The sequence below is a fragment of the Hermetia illucens genome, chromosome 3 (genome assembly GCF_905115235.1).
Source record: "Hermetia illucens chromosome 3, iHerIll2.2.curated.20191125, whole genome shotgun sequence".
NCBI lineage: Eukaryota > Metazoa > Arthropoda > Insecta > Diptera > Stratiomyidae > Hermetia > Hermetia illucens.
In genome coordinates, this window is record NC_051851.1 from 121,556,835 (window position 1) to 121,573,243 (window position 16,409).

General features: G+C 43.9%; 1 protein-coding gene across 2 annotated transcripts; it reads left to right on the top strand.

The window, feature by feature from the left end:
• Nucleotides 1-13,714: 13,714 nt before the first annotated feature.
• On the top strand, nt 13,715-16,114 carry LOC119651859 (tubulin glycylase 3A-like). 2 transcript variants are annotated; one of them, XM_038055666.1, is made up of 4 exons: nt 13,715-15,092; nt 15,189-15,441; nt 15,579-15,704; nt 15,774-15,905. In XM_038055666.1, the coding sequence occupies exons 1-3, from the start codon at nt 13,805-13,807 to the stop codon at nt 15,700-15,702; spliced, it is 1,665 nt and encodes a 554-aa protein (XP_037911594.1). In that variant the 5' UTR covers nt 13,715-13,804; the 3' UTR covers nt 15,703-15,704; nt 15,774-15,905. The 2 variants fall into 2 exon arrangements, with proteins under 2 accessions (XP_037911594.1, XP_037911593.1); XM_038055665.1 differs by having other exon boundaries at nt 15,189-15,704; nt 15,774-16,114.
• Nucleotides 16,115-16,409: the final 295 nt, after the last annotated feature.

A 16,409-nucleotide genomic window follows, 5' to 3' on the forward strand; every position in this document is an offset into this window, starting at 1 on the left:
GCCCAAGATCTCGCGCCGCCTGCTCGATCTGGATGAAGGCAGTTTGTACGTCTCGGGTATGATGTCGATATCCTCAGCATAGGCCAGTAGTTGGGTGGACTTAAAGACAGTCGTACCTCTTGCATTTACATCAGCATCACGTATCACTTTCTCGAAGGCCAGGTTAAAGAGGACGTATGATAGGGCTTCGCCTTGTCGTAGACCGTTGTTGATGTCGAATGGTCTTGAGAGTGATCCTGCCGCTTTTACCTGGCCTCGCACATTGGTCAGTGTCAGCCTAGTCAGTCTTATTAATTTCGTCGGGATACCGAATTCTCTCATGGCCGTGTACAGTTTTACCCTGGCTATGCTCTCATAGGCAGCTTTAAATTCGATGAATAGATGGCGCAACTGTCGTCCATATTCCAACAGTTTTTCCATCGCTTGCCGCACAGAGAAAATCTGATCTGTTGCTGATTTGCCTGGAGTGAAGCCTCTTTGGTATGGGCCAATGGTGTTCTGGGCGTATGGGGCTATCCGGCCTAGCAAGATAGTGGGGAATATATTATAGATGGTACTCAGCAACGTGATACCTCTATAATTGCTGCACTGTGTGATATCTCCCTTTTTATGTATGAGACAGATAATGCCTCGTTGCCAATCGTCAGGCATTGATTCGCTGTCCCATACCTTGAGGACAAGTTGATGAACCACTTGGTGTAACTGCTCGCCTCCATATTTAACCAATTCGGCTGTAATTCCATCGGCTCCTGGCGACTTATGATTTTTAAGCCGATGAATTGCACGGACTGTTTCTCCTAAACTTGGTGGTGGCAGTATTTGTCCGTCGTCTTCAGTTGGCGGGACCTCCAACTCACCGATGTTCTGGTTGTTCAGTAGTTCATCAAAGTACTCAACCCATCGCTCCAATATGCCCATTCTGTCGAAAATCAGATTTCCCTCTTTGTCTCGGCAAGATGAGCATCGAGGTGTATAAGGCTTCATCCTGCTGACTTGTGCGCCTGGTGCGGTTGCTCCCTGTACTTTTCTAGTTCATAGACTTGTTGGTTCTCCCAGGCTTCCTTTTTCCGTCTGTGAAGTCGCTTCTCCGCTCGACGGAGTTCGTGATAAGTCTCTGCGCGTGTCCGCGTTCTTTGAGAATGCAAAATTACTCGGTATGTGGCATTCTTCCGTCCCGTTGCTAGCGTACTTTCATCGTCAAACCAGCCGTTCCGACTCCTTTTGCGGCTGGGACCAAGTATGTTTGTGGCCGTATCCATGATAACGTTCTTCAGGTGGTTGTGAAGATCATTTGTTGATGCTTCATCTCCAGGTCCTCTGTTGACTGCGGTTATTGCGGCATGCAGTTCCCTCTTATAGGTGTCGCGGAGGGCTGTATTATGGATGGCTTCAGTGTTAACTCTCATCTGATTGTCAGAGGGGATTCTAGGTGGTGTTATTCGAGCTCGGAGCACCATGCCAACGAGATAGTGATCCGAGTCTATATTGGCCCCCCTATATGTTCTGACATTCATCAAGGCTGAGAGGTGGCGGCGTTCGATCAACACGTGGTCAATTCGGTTGAAAGTGGTCCCGTCTGGAAAGGCCCATGTATGTTTGTGGACCGCTTTCTGCGCAAACCAGGTACTTCCAACAACCATTTCGTGTGACCCTGCTAATTGAATAATCCGCAGTCCGTTATCATTTGTATTTTCGTGTAAGCTATGGGAGCCAACGTATCGCCTGAACACGGGCTCCTCCCCTACTTGGCTGTTAAAATCCTCAAGTATGATTTTGATATCATATCTCGGGCAGGCTTCGAGGGTTCGTTCTACTGCCTCGTAGAAGGTATACTTCTCCGACTCTGCAGTCTCCTCTGTAGGGGCGTGAACGTTTATGAGGCTTATATTTGTAAACTTGCCTCACAGAGTGCATAGCCGTTCACTTATGTTTTCAAAGCCGATAACAGCAGGTTTCATTTTTTGGCTGACTAAAAAACCTACTCCGAGCACATGGTTTACTGGATGGCCACTATAATATATGGTGTAGCCGCTCTTCTCCAGGAAACCGGTCCCTGTCCAATGCATCTCCTGTAACGCTGTTACATCAGCCTATCGGGTATCGGCTAGCTGCTTATCAGCTTCATCTCTGTACAGGGAGCGCACGTTCCATGAGAAAATGCGCAAATCGTTATTCCGTTGTCGTTGCCGGGTTCATCGTTGTATAATCCGTCCAGTCCGAGGCTCCTATTGTGGCTTCGTACCAAGTTGTTTTCCGTGTAGGGTTGTCAGCCCTACCCAACCCCCAACCTGGAGGACCAGTTGGTACAATTTGTCCCGTTTTTAGGCGCGGGAGACTCGCCTTCATCCTTCTCCGTCTGCAGCTTTTCGTTAAGAAAGAGCTTCCAGCGGTCACCGCGTTGTGGCGGAGATAGGGTTTGGTAGTAGAGTTGTTTGTGTTGGTTCAGCAGGCATTTCCCAGGTTTTATACTCCATCGTGGGTACCAAACCACCTTTCGCCCTGGGACCTACTACCCTTTGACCCTCCTTCCTGAGTATCGGTCCTTTGAAAAGTTCCTCAATATCCGCTGGCAACACCTCGCAGAACTGAAAGCGTTTCTTACGTCTAGCGTCACAAGGAACACCACTCGCTAGTTAATTTGCAGTGAAAAGTGGGCATTCCGCAGTAGTCACCGACTTGCACGATTTCTTCCATCTTCACTATTTTCATGGAACAGGATGATCGATGGACACCGTCTCTCTGTTAACGTGCTGGTGCCAACAGCAGTTCCTTTTTTCGCGCTCTTATATTTTGCCAATCTAAGGGCTACTTTCTTTTGCCCTCTTACACGTTGAACAATCCGTCGAAGTCTGATGCAGTTTTTCGAGAACTAGTAATTTCATCCTCCAGTACACAGGTAACCGTGGCGGAGTCTCCTGTTGGACGAATGTACTAATGATTCAGCGGCAGTTCTTCTGTCCAGGTCCACGGCTTGTTGTTCATTTACCCTTCTCGAGAGAGTTTCAGCAAATTTGCCAACGTAGATTTTTCCTATCTTCCAACCGGTAAGTGTTTACCATACGTGCTTTGGGAGGACCAGTTTGTTACTTCCAAGGAAATGTACTGATCACTGGCCTCCATTGTTGCACCGCTGCCATTAAGTACTCCATAGCAAAAGTTACGCCAAGGATAGTGCCCTCGCAACCAGGGAAATGTCGGAGCGCTACCGATATTTAAGACAATAAGTCCTGTCCTGGCGGCCATCTCCAAAATTGGTGTGCCTCGAGAATCTGGTTGAAACATGCCCCTTTTAAGCGCTCTGGCGTCATTGTCTCCTACGATTAGAACTCTTCCTTCCGTGTTTCGAATCTCGTCCTCCAAAGCGGCGAGCCTATTCCAAAAAACGGACATAGACTTGTTCAATGTGAGCTACGCAAGTTAACTCCGCCATGCTATTAACATAGTATGCTGGTCCCAAGCCCAGGTAAAGGAGGAGGGTTTGAGGCAACATACTCTGTACTATCCTCAGTAAAACAAAAATAAAATGCTGAGATCAGGGAAAGAGATAAATAGAGTATAGTTGGAGTTATTCTACTATGCTAAATCCTACCTGATCTCTCTTGGTGACAGGCCCCGCGACAGGTCGACCAAGAGAATGCATAGAATGTCGTTACAAACATGATGATCAGATTAAGTCACGGGCCTCGGAGAAATGCTAGGGCGTCCACCTCAGTCAGGACGGGCCCCGGTCCTGTCGAGAAATGGGCAAGGGTTCTTGACGCATGGACGGCGTCAGGACGTAAGCAAGTTAGTCCGCACACAACGAACAAAACAAATACGTGTCTGCACGCTAAATGTTGGTACCCTAACTGGAAAGACCGAAGAACTCGCAAGAGCCCTTCGGAAAAGGTGCATTGACATCTGCGCTCTGCAAGAAACCCGATGGTCTGGTTCCAAAAGCTGCGACATTGAACGCGAACGCGGTAAAAATGGCTACAAACTTCTCTATTTTGGTAACCCACACACTCAATATGGTGTTGGCATTGCCATCTCAGAGGGTTTCCGTAATGCCATTAAAGAAGTCGAACGATTTGATGATCGGCTGATGAAGCTCACCATTATATCAGCTGATCGCACTATTCGCTTCTTCACCTCGTATGCACCACAGACAGGCCGACCAGATGCCGAGAAAGATGCCTTCTGGCAACTTCTCGATGAAAAGACTTGTCACGTGCCTGCTGACGATTACATAATCATTGCCGGCGACCTTAATGGTCATGTGGGTGAAAAAGCAGACGGTAACAGGTGCCATGGGGGAAAGGGGTTCGGAGCGCGCAATGAAGGTGGCGAGCGTATAATCGATTTTGCGGACACCCATGACCTTGTACTTATGAATACATGGTTCATCAAACGATTGTCTCATCTTCCCACATTTTATAGTGGGAACAATAAAACGCAAATCGACTATATTCTCATAAGACGTCAACATTTTACCACTGTCACTGATTGCAAAGTCGTTCCCTATGAGACCATCGCACCTCAGCATCGGCCGTTAATTGCTGTCCTGCGAATTAAGCCACCGATAAAACGGCGTGAGGAACGCACTGGCCCGCCGCGCATTAAATGATGGCGATTTGGTGAGAAGAATGAAGAAACGGTCTCACTCATACGATTGCCAACCATTACGAATGTGGAAGAATCATGGAACCAAATGAAAGACACGATCCACAAAGCGGAATCTGCAACCCTCGGGGTCACCAAGCCGGGTAAGCGGTACATCAACCGAGAAACTTGGCTTTGGAATGATGATGTTGAAATGAAGGTCCGTGAAAAGAAACGCCTCTACCACAAATTTCTCGACGATAAAACGCCTGCTAATTGGCAAATTTATAAGAATGCCAACCGGGAAGCAAAGAAAGCGGTCGCTGTCACCCGAGCGAACCATTTCAAAAATCTTTACGATAAACTGGACACTCGGGATGGCGAGAGAGATCTGTATCGACTTGCTAAAAGCCGTGATGAACGCACACAGGATATCGAACACTTCTGTTGTGTTAATGACAAGAACGGTACTTTGCTTACCAACCGTCGGGCCGCAACGGATAGATGGCAAGAATACTTCGAGCAGATTTCAACTGAAGAATTTGCTCATCCTCCACTTCCACAATCATTGCCGACATTTGGAGCAGTTCCACCAGTCAGCGCAACTGAAGTCGAGGAGGCAATAAAACAAATGAAATCGGGGAAAGCAACAGGACCTGACGACATCGCATCTGAGCTCTGGAAAGCGAAGAGCTGGGACCCAACACTGTGCTCAGTGAATTCTTTAACCGGGTTATTCAGGAAGGAAGAACACCATCTGACTGGCAAGAAAGTACCACTGTTCCAATATGGAAAAAGAAAGGTAGTCCAGCAGAATGTTCAAATTACCGTCCGATCCGGTTACTTTCCCATACCATGAAGATTTTTGAACGCATTCTTGACAACCGTATTCGCGAAATCGTTGAAATAACCGTGAATCAAGCCGGATTTGTCAAGAACTGCGGAACTACTGACGCAATACACGCTGCGCGGTTACTCATGGAGAAACACCGTGAGAAGCATCGCCCTCTTTACATTGCCTTTCTGGATCTAGAGAGAGTTCGTGTACCACACGAACTCATCTGGTATGCTTTACGACAACACTTCGTGCCAGAAGAACTCATGCGCTGGGTTCAATTGCTCTACCACGATCCGAAAAGTAAAGTTCGAAGTATGACGGGTGTATCAAAACCGCTTCGTGTCTCTGTTGGAGTTCATCAAGGAAGTGCCCTCTCACCACTCCTCTTTGTCCTTGTTATGGACGCCGTCACACGGGATATCCAACGTCCAGCGCCATACACACTGCTTTATGCAGATGATGTTTTCCTAGCATCTGATAGCAAAAATGATCTCGAGCAACTTGTTCAAAAATGGAATGATCGCCTCATGCAACACGGTCTCAGATTGAATTTAAACAAAACTGAATTTTTGACGACCGATCCCCATGAAACAAGCACAATCACTGTCAGCGGCAGTGATCTGCCCAGAACTGAGCGATTTAAATACCTCGGGTCAACGCTATCAGCCAATGGAGAGCTGCGTTATGAAATTGCTTCACGCATTAACGCAACCTGGATGAAGTGGCGTTCCACAACTGGTGTCCTTTGTGATCGACGTATCAACGAACGTCTCAAATCTAAAATTTACCGCAATGTCGTCCGTCCAGTCGCTCTCTATGGTTCTGAGTGTTGGCCGACCATAAAAGACAATGAACGGCGTCTTGCGGTAATGGAGACGAAGATGCTACGTTGGACTAGTGGCGTCACACGTTTAGATCACGTCCGAAATGGGGATATCCGCGATCGTTATGGGGTTGCACCGATCGTGGAAAAGTTGCGAGAGAGGCGTCTTCGATGGTATGGTCACGCAATTCGTGCAAACGAGAATTCACTTGCAAAGATTGGTCTGAACATCGAAGTCGATGGTAAACGACCAAAAGGCAGACCTAAGCAACGGTGGCTTGATACGCTGGATGGGGATTTGAAAGCCTCGAGATTGCACCCAGATCAGGCATTCGATAGAGCCAAATGGCGAAGCCGATCACGACGAGCCGACCCCGCTTGTGAACGGGACAAAGGCTGAAGAAAAAGAAGAATGTGAGCTACGCAAGTTAATCATATCCCTCGCCCAAATGACAGCAGTGCCAGATATATCGACCTGCTACGATGGTGAGTTTCTATCTCGTAGTGCTCGCTGAGAAACAATAAGTCAAGTCAACTCTTCTTGCTTGCACCATCTGCCCCATCAGGGCGTAAGCAGTTGGACTCCTCTGCATGTCCGTTTGCAAGATGTAGATTATGATGCTTGACTTTTCCACATCTTCTTTCTGTAAACCGGGGTCCTTGCGAAGAGCACAGCACTTGTAACACAAAATGATCCTGTCCTGTCCTTTACAAGCCCCTGCACTTAAAATAGCGTCCTGAAAATGCTCTGCTCCTCATCCTGCAATTTATCCACCCGATCTTTATTTTCTCGGAATCAAGATAGTCTCAATAGCCTATTTTTGTCCTCTGAAGTTTACAGATTCCCAAATCCAGTCTCCTTATTTCAAGGGCACACATGGGTTCTAAGCGGGAAATCACTGCTTTCGTGCCTAGAATGTTGTGGATTGTCTCGCAAAACGTACTCGACTTGTCGGTCTTCGATCCAACTTCAACAAGTATGTGGGCGGTTCGAGTCCGGCAGGTAGATTGAACGCCTACCCCAACGTCTTGTGGTTTGACTTTGTTGCGTTCTTCCCGAAGAACTTCCTTGAAAGATCTCTTTTTATTCGATTTGATGAGAATAGCTTCTGACCGTGGTTTGGCCCTTCTCTTCTTCCTTAGCGCTGATGCTGTCGTCGTAGTTGATTTCGGCTTTGGTACAATAGTCACTGCCGTCGCTGTTCAATTTACGTTTTTGTTTTGAATTTTCACCTTTTTTCGACGCAGCTTGGCCCGTTTTGTTACCACCTAGCGGAATTCTTCTTGTTGTATCCTTAACGGCAGATCCACGCTGTTTTAATCTCGCCTCCTTTAATCGATTGCGGCTGTTTTCCAATAGCGTCATTGGTATGTAATAAGGTCCAGCGGTTCCCACCTCCATAATGCCGTTTTTAGGGATGTTTGTCTTGGACGATAGTAGCAGCCTTCATTTTCCGTAGGTCCACCCCGCGCTTCTCGAGTAGCCTTTCTTCCTCTACCCTTGCTTTTCGGAAGATGTCCACCCTCTCCGGTGAGATGACTTGCGTTTCTACCTGGTTGAGAAGTTTGTCACCCTTTTTTCCCAGCAAAGTAATATTACGCAACTTGAAGCTTTCCATTCTTTTTCTACCTCGAATTCGATGGCGTCTCTCCTTTTTGGTCGCCAGGACTCTTACCCTCCACGGTGTCACTCCCTTTTTAAGGTTTTGTGTAAACACAAAACCTTATTAAAATCGGTTTACTGTCTGTCTGTCTGTCTGTCTGTCTGTCCGTCTGTCTGTCTGTCTGTCCGTCACACGCATTTTTCTCGCAGACGGTTGCAGCGATTGACACCAAATTTGGTGGAAAGCTGGGAACTGTGAACGCTCACGCATACAGTGAATTACATCTTTTAATGACGAATTTAAGGGGGGGTCCCCATACATGCAAAAGGGGGGTGGAAATTTTTTTTTCATCAAATATAGTCATGTGGGGTATCAAATTAAAGGTCTCGGTTAGTACTTTTCGAACACGGTCTTAGTTTTGACATTTGTTGAAAAGGTGGGGAGGGCGGGGGATTGAAAGTGACCATTCCTTTACGGGGGCCATTCTCAGAAACTACCCAACCAAAAAATCTGAAAAAAAATCAAGAGGCTGCCACTATATGGTGCCTGGGCTCCGAAATACCTTCCATACTGATATCTGCACAAATAAAGTTAATAATAGTATATTACTATAATTTTTAGTAATTCGCTGCAAGACTCCCCTTAATTTCATGCTAGGACCACGAAATATAGGATATAACATAGAGCATGATCTTACCAAGTTTGGTGGAAATCGCACTATTACTAACAAAATTATAATACGTCAAAGTTGTCGCTTCTTTGCTAATTCAAGACTATGAATGTCAATATCATCCGAAAGTGGATATTCTCACATAATATATGCATATATTACGTGCTACGTACTAAGAAATACACAAAACCTTTCGTACCTGAAGCGTCCAGCTTCCGGTTTCCCGACTTGTTCACTATTAGTCACATTCTACGTTGGGAGAATGGGCCTTTCTACTTTTTCAGTCGTAAATCCGGGCTTCTTGCAAAGGGATTTATAGTGCAATCTACCATTTTAGCTGCCAAAAGCGGTGAGTGTGGTGCATTGGTCCTTTTAACATTGTTGGCTATTGCCGGTTATATCGTCGTAATTGTTGTTTATGTTGTCATTGCATTTTGTGTCCCAGCTATCTCTGCTAGAAAGTGCAGTCGCCTTAAATGATCGAGCAGAGAGTTCACACGAAGGTTGATACAAATCCTTATGGGAGTTTGTATTCAGAATAGGGATCAGGCGCTAGTCAGGTGCCCGTCTCAACTGAGCCTGCACGCTCATCTTAATAGTGTCATACCTTTGAACGTACTTGCAGCCCTGCCAAGATAATAATCGAGACGGAGGCCGATGTAACATTGACTTGAAAGCCGTTTCCACAAAATGTCACTCTGGTATAGTAAGGTAGCAGAATACCACAGCTGTCAGCTCATGTGCAACTTATTATGCTGGGAGCCCCAGATTTTCACAAAATAACACCCAATCCGAGGATGGAAGTCATGGCATTCAATTAGGGATACACTTAATAATTACGGGCAGTGGTGGAATTGCGTAAGCACAAATGATAAAATTTCAAAGTCTAAAATGGATAATTAATTTGGAAGATAATTTTTGTTAATACTAATATCTCTATAAAATCAACAGAAATGCAGTATTTCAGGGATCAACTGTCCCTAACTCAGTGTTTTATTGCTTTGTTAGATAAATTTTGAGCAAGGAGACAGTTAGTCCCCGTGTGTATTTATTTTAAAAAATTATTAGCCAATAAAGGAAATTATCTTCCAAATCAGTTATTTTCTTAAACTTTGACTAACTAGCCACCTCCTAACTCAAACCACTAAAAATGGAGCAGCTCCAAAGGAAGTTGGCGGCATTGGAACTCCACGAAGCTTTGGAGTCACGAGGTCTTAACGTTAACGAACAAGATCTCTAATGTGGTTCTACAGCCATTATTGAAGCGTATCAAGGAATACCTGGAACATCAGGCGGTGTAGTTGATAGCAGTATACTAAATCTACCGCAAACATTGTTGAAACACCGAGGAAAAGCATCTATAAAGCGGCAAAATGAAAAAATGGATAAAGCAATGAAACGGCAAGAGAAAGGCAAAAACGACAAAAAAAAGCTGCAAAATGACAAGAATAAATTGCGAAAGACTTGAAATGCCAAAGCGATAAGAAAAATGGAAGAAATAGCAAAAAGAAAGAGGAAAACATACTGAAGCGTCAGAAAGATTTTAAGAATTTCAAGAATGCTATGGAAATAAAAAGTTTCGAGAAAATACGATTCGAAAGATGACCTGAACCCAAAGTTTCAGAATTTGCAAGTAAGTATGGAACGCGTATCAGCGCAGATAGAGAAACTAAAACAAAGGGTGTACAGGATAGAGCATTGTAGTTGAGAACAACATTGTATTTTATTTTTAAATTTCAGTTTAAAATTGCTTCCGGAAAAAACCACTGGAGTGACGGTGATTCTGTTGCTGCATTAGTAGTGGGACTGAAATAAGGAGCAACAGAAGTATTGCAGGCAATTCCCAAAAACAAAGGAAATTATTATGCAATAACCATGACAGCCTTGCATCACCACTGGACGATGGCTCTGTACTATGTCAACTCAGCTTCTACAGAAGAAGAAAGTGGGTTGATATCAACAACCCCCGTTCCAGTAAACAAAGTCGAGCGACCGTGATTTTCCAACTCAGCTGTGAATGAGTACCTGAATCAAATCAGGATAATAATCTTGTGCGGGCGCAATGCTGAACACATTGCCTCCTAAGGAGTACTGTAATCCTATAGTGTACCGTTACGGTCTTCAACAGGGTTACGGTTCTAACATACTTCAAGGCCCTGATCCAATACTGTATCTTTCTCGGTCATAGCTTCGATATGGATGTCACACTTGTCTAATCCAAACTCCATCCGAATATCACGGCTGAACGTGTCTACTATTCGCAACAGATTTCTAAGGTGGTCGTTAGTACCAGCATACAACTTGTTGTGTATGTTAGTCCGCATTTAGCACGTAGGCCGTACTTTAATGCAAAACCATGCCCTCTAGCATCATTCAGTAGCCATGAAAGTGGATTCAGTGCCATGCAAAACCAGAGATGACTAAAAGAATCCCCCTGGAAGATGCCGTATATGGATGGGCTCTGAGGTATTGGCGCCCTCAGATGAAGGCACTGATAAGGTGGTATGCAACCTTTCCATCACTGGCACCAAAAACTTTACTAATTTCGAATCAATGCGATACAGATGTAGGACATCGATTAGCCAGGTATGCGGGACGCTGTCGAAACCCTTGCCATAAAGGATATAGCAATTAAAGAGGTTTCTTTGGCCTCTAGTTGCTTGTCCTACAACTACCTACCTATCTACCGAACTCAGCATGTTGTTGTATTCGAGGTGCACATTAACGCTTCCACTAATAATGGACGTTATGAATTTGCGCAGGGTTGGTAAGCAAGTAATCGATCTTGTGTCCGGGGATCCTGCAGCGTGTCGTTTTTAGGGTTAAGGTAGGTAGTCCCTGCAGTGAGAAAGGGTGGAAATTCTTCTGGCCTAACATCGGCAAAATTCATGCCAAGCGTAGTGGCATGGCGAGTGCCTTCGGCGGTGATCGTCGCGTATGTTATATTCAGGACACGTCTGGAATGTCTTTCGCCATACCGTCGTAACCGAATGCATACGACCGAAATTTTCTGCTTTAGTGGGTGCAGAATTTCAACTAAGGGTGTTTCAATGGGGATGTCATAGTTCCTGTAAGCCATCTGCACTTTATTCTTTACACGTCTGCTGGGATTGCCAGAGCTGATTTAAATCGGCCTAGTAATGTCCTGCCTCAGACGAAATTTCCATGATGGATCTCGTCGGTCACTCAAAGTAATAACACGAAAGCGAATCTTCTGACCGCGCAATCTGACGCCCGTAACTGTACCACAATTCACAAGTGATTGCAGCTGCAGCAGCAATATATCAGCACACAGTCGAGATGCAATCTCATCACTGATTGGAAATAGAATTCTCGGAGATGCTGGAGATGGATAGAGCCTGGGAATACCTGGTTTATTCAAAGGATCCATTTTCGAAAATTCTATACACGCTCTTTGGAATTCGTTCTGAACCTCAGCGGAAAACTCAGCTGGATGGTGGAGAAGAGTGTTTCGGCGAGTACTGAAACTGTTGCCTGCAGTGCGGCGGGGTGTTGTTGATGCCGCACCTCTGCCCCCATCGAATCTCGGTCACCAGTTTCCACGATGACCTCAAGTCGAACATGCTCCCTGATGATGACAGGGAGTATGTTGCTGCGAGTTATCAAGCGGTACTGGTCTGCGACTCGCTGTACAATCACGTGCGCGAATTGTGGGAAACGCTCGACAAATCTTTGGCGCAACAAGGGGCGGTAAGATGTTATACCCGCCCTCGCCGCTATTTCGTAGTAGGAGAGGATGATGAAGAGGCCCCTTTCTTCAGTCCACTTCATCCGCTGTCTACACGAACCTGCTGAAATGGTTGCCACCGTTTGTGCGAAACAGTTTCAGCAGGCAGAGAAACACGCCTGGTCGTCGTGGCACCTAGACGTCGAACCACCCCACGACTAGCGGTTTCGACGCCGTGTTGTTTGTGTTACGAGAGCCCGATCTAGTCACTAAGTCAGACGTTCCCGCCGATTTTCCGTACCGGACCTCTCCTTCTTCTCATTAGATAGATTTGCATTTTATACCAGATGTAATGATAGCTTCCTCAGTAAGTAATCTACAAGGCTGCAAAGTTCCTGCACGTTACTCACCTACCGCCTGAGACGCTGCAGTGGCGTACAGCCATTCAGACTGAAGCTATCCATCCCTTCTCCTTTCACAACCGGGTTTGGGACCGGCTATGGCGGAGTTTAATTATTTAATAATTTCTTCTTAGGAATGTTTCTCTTTCTTCATTTTCCCTTTTTCTTTTTGTACGTGTTCGATGAACGAACCACTACAAAGAAAAAAAAAACAGATCAAAAAGCTTCTACGCCACCTCCTCAAGAAACACTGATGGCTGAAGGTACACTCTGTACCTTGGAATAGAATTCCTCGAGAACGTGAAAGTTTTCCGCGATGAAGAAGCCTTTCTAGTTTATGCAATTTTGCACGCTTGCAAATTAATTGCACACATGAATAGCAAAACAAACGTCAAGCACTCGCGTCCCATCCAATAGCTCTCGCGGAAACAAAAGCATCATCTCACGGATGACCACCACCAAAAACCATTATGATTGATTCACGCCTCACCAGCTGTTCCTCCTGTCTGCTTGCTCGAAGAATTCAAAAAACAAACTCCCCCTGTCCAGCTGACCAGCTGTCCATCCAATCAATCGGTGTCGGTCCTGATTCCGCGGCTTTAAACTTCAAGATCCAGTAATTGGGAAAGCAAAAAAATGTTTAAAAAGAGGGAATATTACATATTATTGAATGCATTTTCTTGGTAGATTGACCCTGTAAAAGTCCCATTCCTAAACACTATTGCACTCCTTTCACTCCTTCTTCTCCACCTTCCGTCATCTAAACCATCTACACTGATTAGAGATTTTTTTGCAACCTTTTCTTCAGGTGAAACCCATTAGCAACGCAATCGTTTTTTTTTAATTTAGATTCCATAATTATAAGCCTAGATTAAGTTAGCTGCTTAGTGTTCTTAGGTTGAAGATTTTTTAAATTTGTGATGTCCACTACTGATTAATAAAAAAAAATTGTTTGAAAAAAATGAAAACCAGGATTTTTCATAGTGATGTCAATTTGATGATGAACGTAAAAACAGCGGGCTTCTTTTTTAACACACTATGAGGGTTAACACGAAAACCCAGTTCACCTAGTGAATCTTTTAATGTGTAACATGTCAGTAATCTTTTAATTCGTCTCCGTCATCGTGCAAATTTCCTTGTAATTATTAACATTTGTATTATTCAAAAGTCAGTTAAGTTCGCACCGCAATTGATCTACAATGACGCAAGTAGCCCCAAAGAACAAATTTGATTATTCCGTTCAATCTAACATCCATGAAGAGAATTTGAGTTGCGATAGGCATTCATCGTTGTCAGTATCTCCATTGAAAGAAAATGTCTTAGAAGAAATACAAAATACGAAAATGTGTAGCACAATGGAGTTACCGGAAGATCTCAGACGGGTTGTGGAGACGGTTTTGTCCGAATCTTCCAAACCAATGGCTCAAATCAGAATAGATGAATCTTTGGCAAATATACCCAATGTGGAAATCAAAGTAAACTTGGTATCCCGGCCCCGTTTCGCTCTTTTAAAAAAGTATTCGAAAACTGTTATTCGAGAAAAAAAGGTTTTCAGAGTAATTGGTCCGAAATCGGTGGTAATTGATGTGCTCCAGAAGCGTGGATGGATACACGTTTTTGAAAGTCACTATAAAAGCAATAGGAATTGCAAATTCGACCTTAGTTATTCGGAGGCCATACTGTCTCTCCCTAACATCATTCCAGATGAAGGATTCTATGAATATTGGAGTCGATGTGAGAAAATAATATTATCTTTACTTTGCGTACAAGCGCCTATAAATTTAATATGGTCGAATTTGAGATGGGTAGACACGAAGCTCCTTATTGCACTCAATGATCCAGACGTGATACTGAACAAAATCGGAGAACCTTATTTCACACCAAAGAATATCCTTGCAAAAACCTTGCGCACCGGACATTGGTTTTCTCAAACTGACGCTGCAAAGGTGCACTTTCCAAGGACATATCTAGTCTCTGAAGAAGTAGAACTGGAGATTTTTGAAAACGATTATCACATAACAGCTTGTTTAGGATTTCTTAAATTTATCGTGGAAAAAACTGAGAAAGGAGGTATCAATAGTTTATTCAACGAATACGCATGGCATATCCCTTTTTCCACATTCGAATTTGCCATGAAGCAAGTTACCGAACTTGTGAAGTTCGACCGGGATGACTCTGCAACTGGAAGAAATATCGTAAAATGGGACTGGGAATCATTCATTTCTTATCATCTACTACTCACATCGCCAGGAAGCACAATTATACAGGCTCCACCAGGAAAAGATATTGAGAAAATTATTAGGAAAACTAAAAAAATCATCTCTGAAGTAAGTTTGGTTGCTCCTGACCGCAATATCGATGGCAGTCGAAATATATGGATTTTGAAACCGAAACATTCGCAATGTGGCAAAGGCATTGTTCTCTCGAATAGATTGGATAACATTAGACAAGCTGTATCTAAAGATTATCTAGTGCAAAAGTATATAGGTGCGTATTGTGATCCAATTTAACGAACTTCTAAAACTCATGAATGCAGTTCAGATCTATACAATTTTTTACCATATATTACACTATATATCGTAGAACGACCACTGTTGATCCTCAATGCCAAGGGTGACATTCGGCAATTCCTACTTGTGACCAGCATATTACCATTAAAAATTTGGATGTATAAGGAATGCTATGTGCGGCTCAGCACACAAGTCTTCAATTTGGATAATTTAGACCCTGCCATCCATGTCACCAATTTCAGTGTACAAAAAGACTACGTAGTTGATCCACGTCGTAACCCACAGCTACCAACGTACAATATGTTGGACACTAAATCATTTCAGAGGTACCTTCAAATCATTGGTAAACCAAAGGCCTGGCGGCAGAGAATTTATCCAGGGATGAAAAGGACAATTATAGCATGTCTCCTAGCCAATCAAGAACATTTCATACAAAAGCCTAATAATTTCGAATTATTTGGAGCCGACTTCATTGTGGACGAGGACTGTACACCCTGGCTATTGGAAATCAACCAAAATCCTCACTTGGCTCCGTCAACACCAGTTACGGCGAAATTATGTCCTCAATTAGTAGAGGATGTATTTAAAGGTAGAAACTCGTATTACGCTATATAAGGTAGAGAAGAATACAACTAAGCTAACGTGTTGCTATTTCCAGTGGTTTTAGATCGGAAAGAAAATCCCCGGGTAGACACAGGAAGTTTCGAACTTATCTACAATCAGTCCGTAACATCCATACCTCGGAATAAAAAATATTTCTTCATACAAGGGCAACGCTTTTCCCACGATACCATTCGACGCGAAATGTACCAGCATTTAGCGTCCTTAGCAAACCCTTAATAGAAGTACCGCAATATTGTATATATTAAATGTCGTTGAAGAGATGTGGGAAGTGGAGACGTTGCTTTATGATTTAATAGGTATATCATATTTTAATCGACATACATTTATGTGGAACTTTTAACATTTCTCATTATTTTATCCACATTTGTGGTCTAAATCAGGCTTCTGGTTAAATTTATGTATATTTACATCAGTAAATAATTTTTATGTTATTCGCCGTCGAGTTTCATTTTCTTATTATGTTTAATAACTCCGGGAGGAAATCGGAAGAGAACATCTTCAAAAAGATACCCAATTCACTGGGCAGTGTATGATTTTTACCCATTAAAAAGCTCAACCTATCAGACCCACCACCAATATTAAGCAAATTGACTAGTGATTTTCTCACCGAATTAAAACAATCAGAAAAGTCAATCATCATCCTTGATAATTTCTCATAATTTACGTGGAT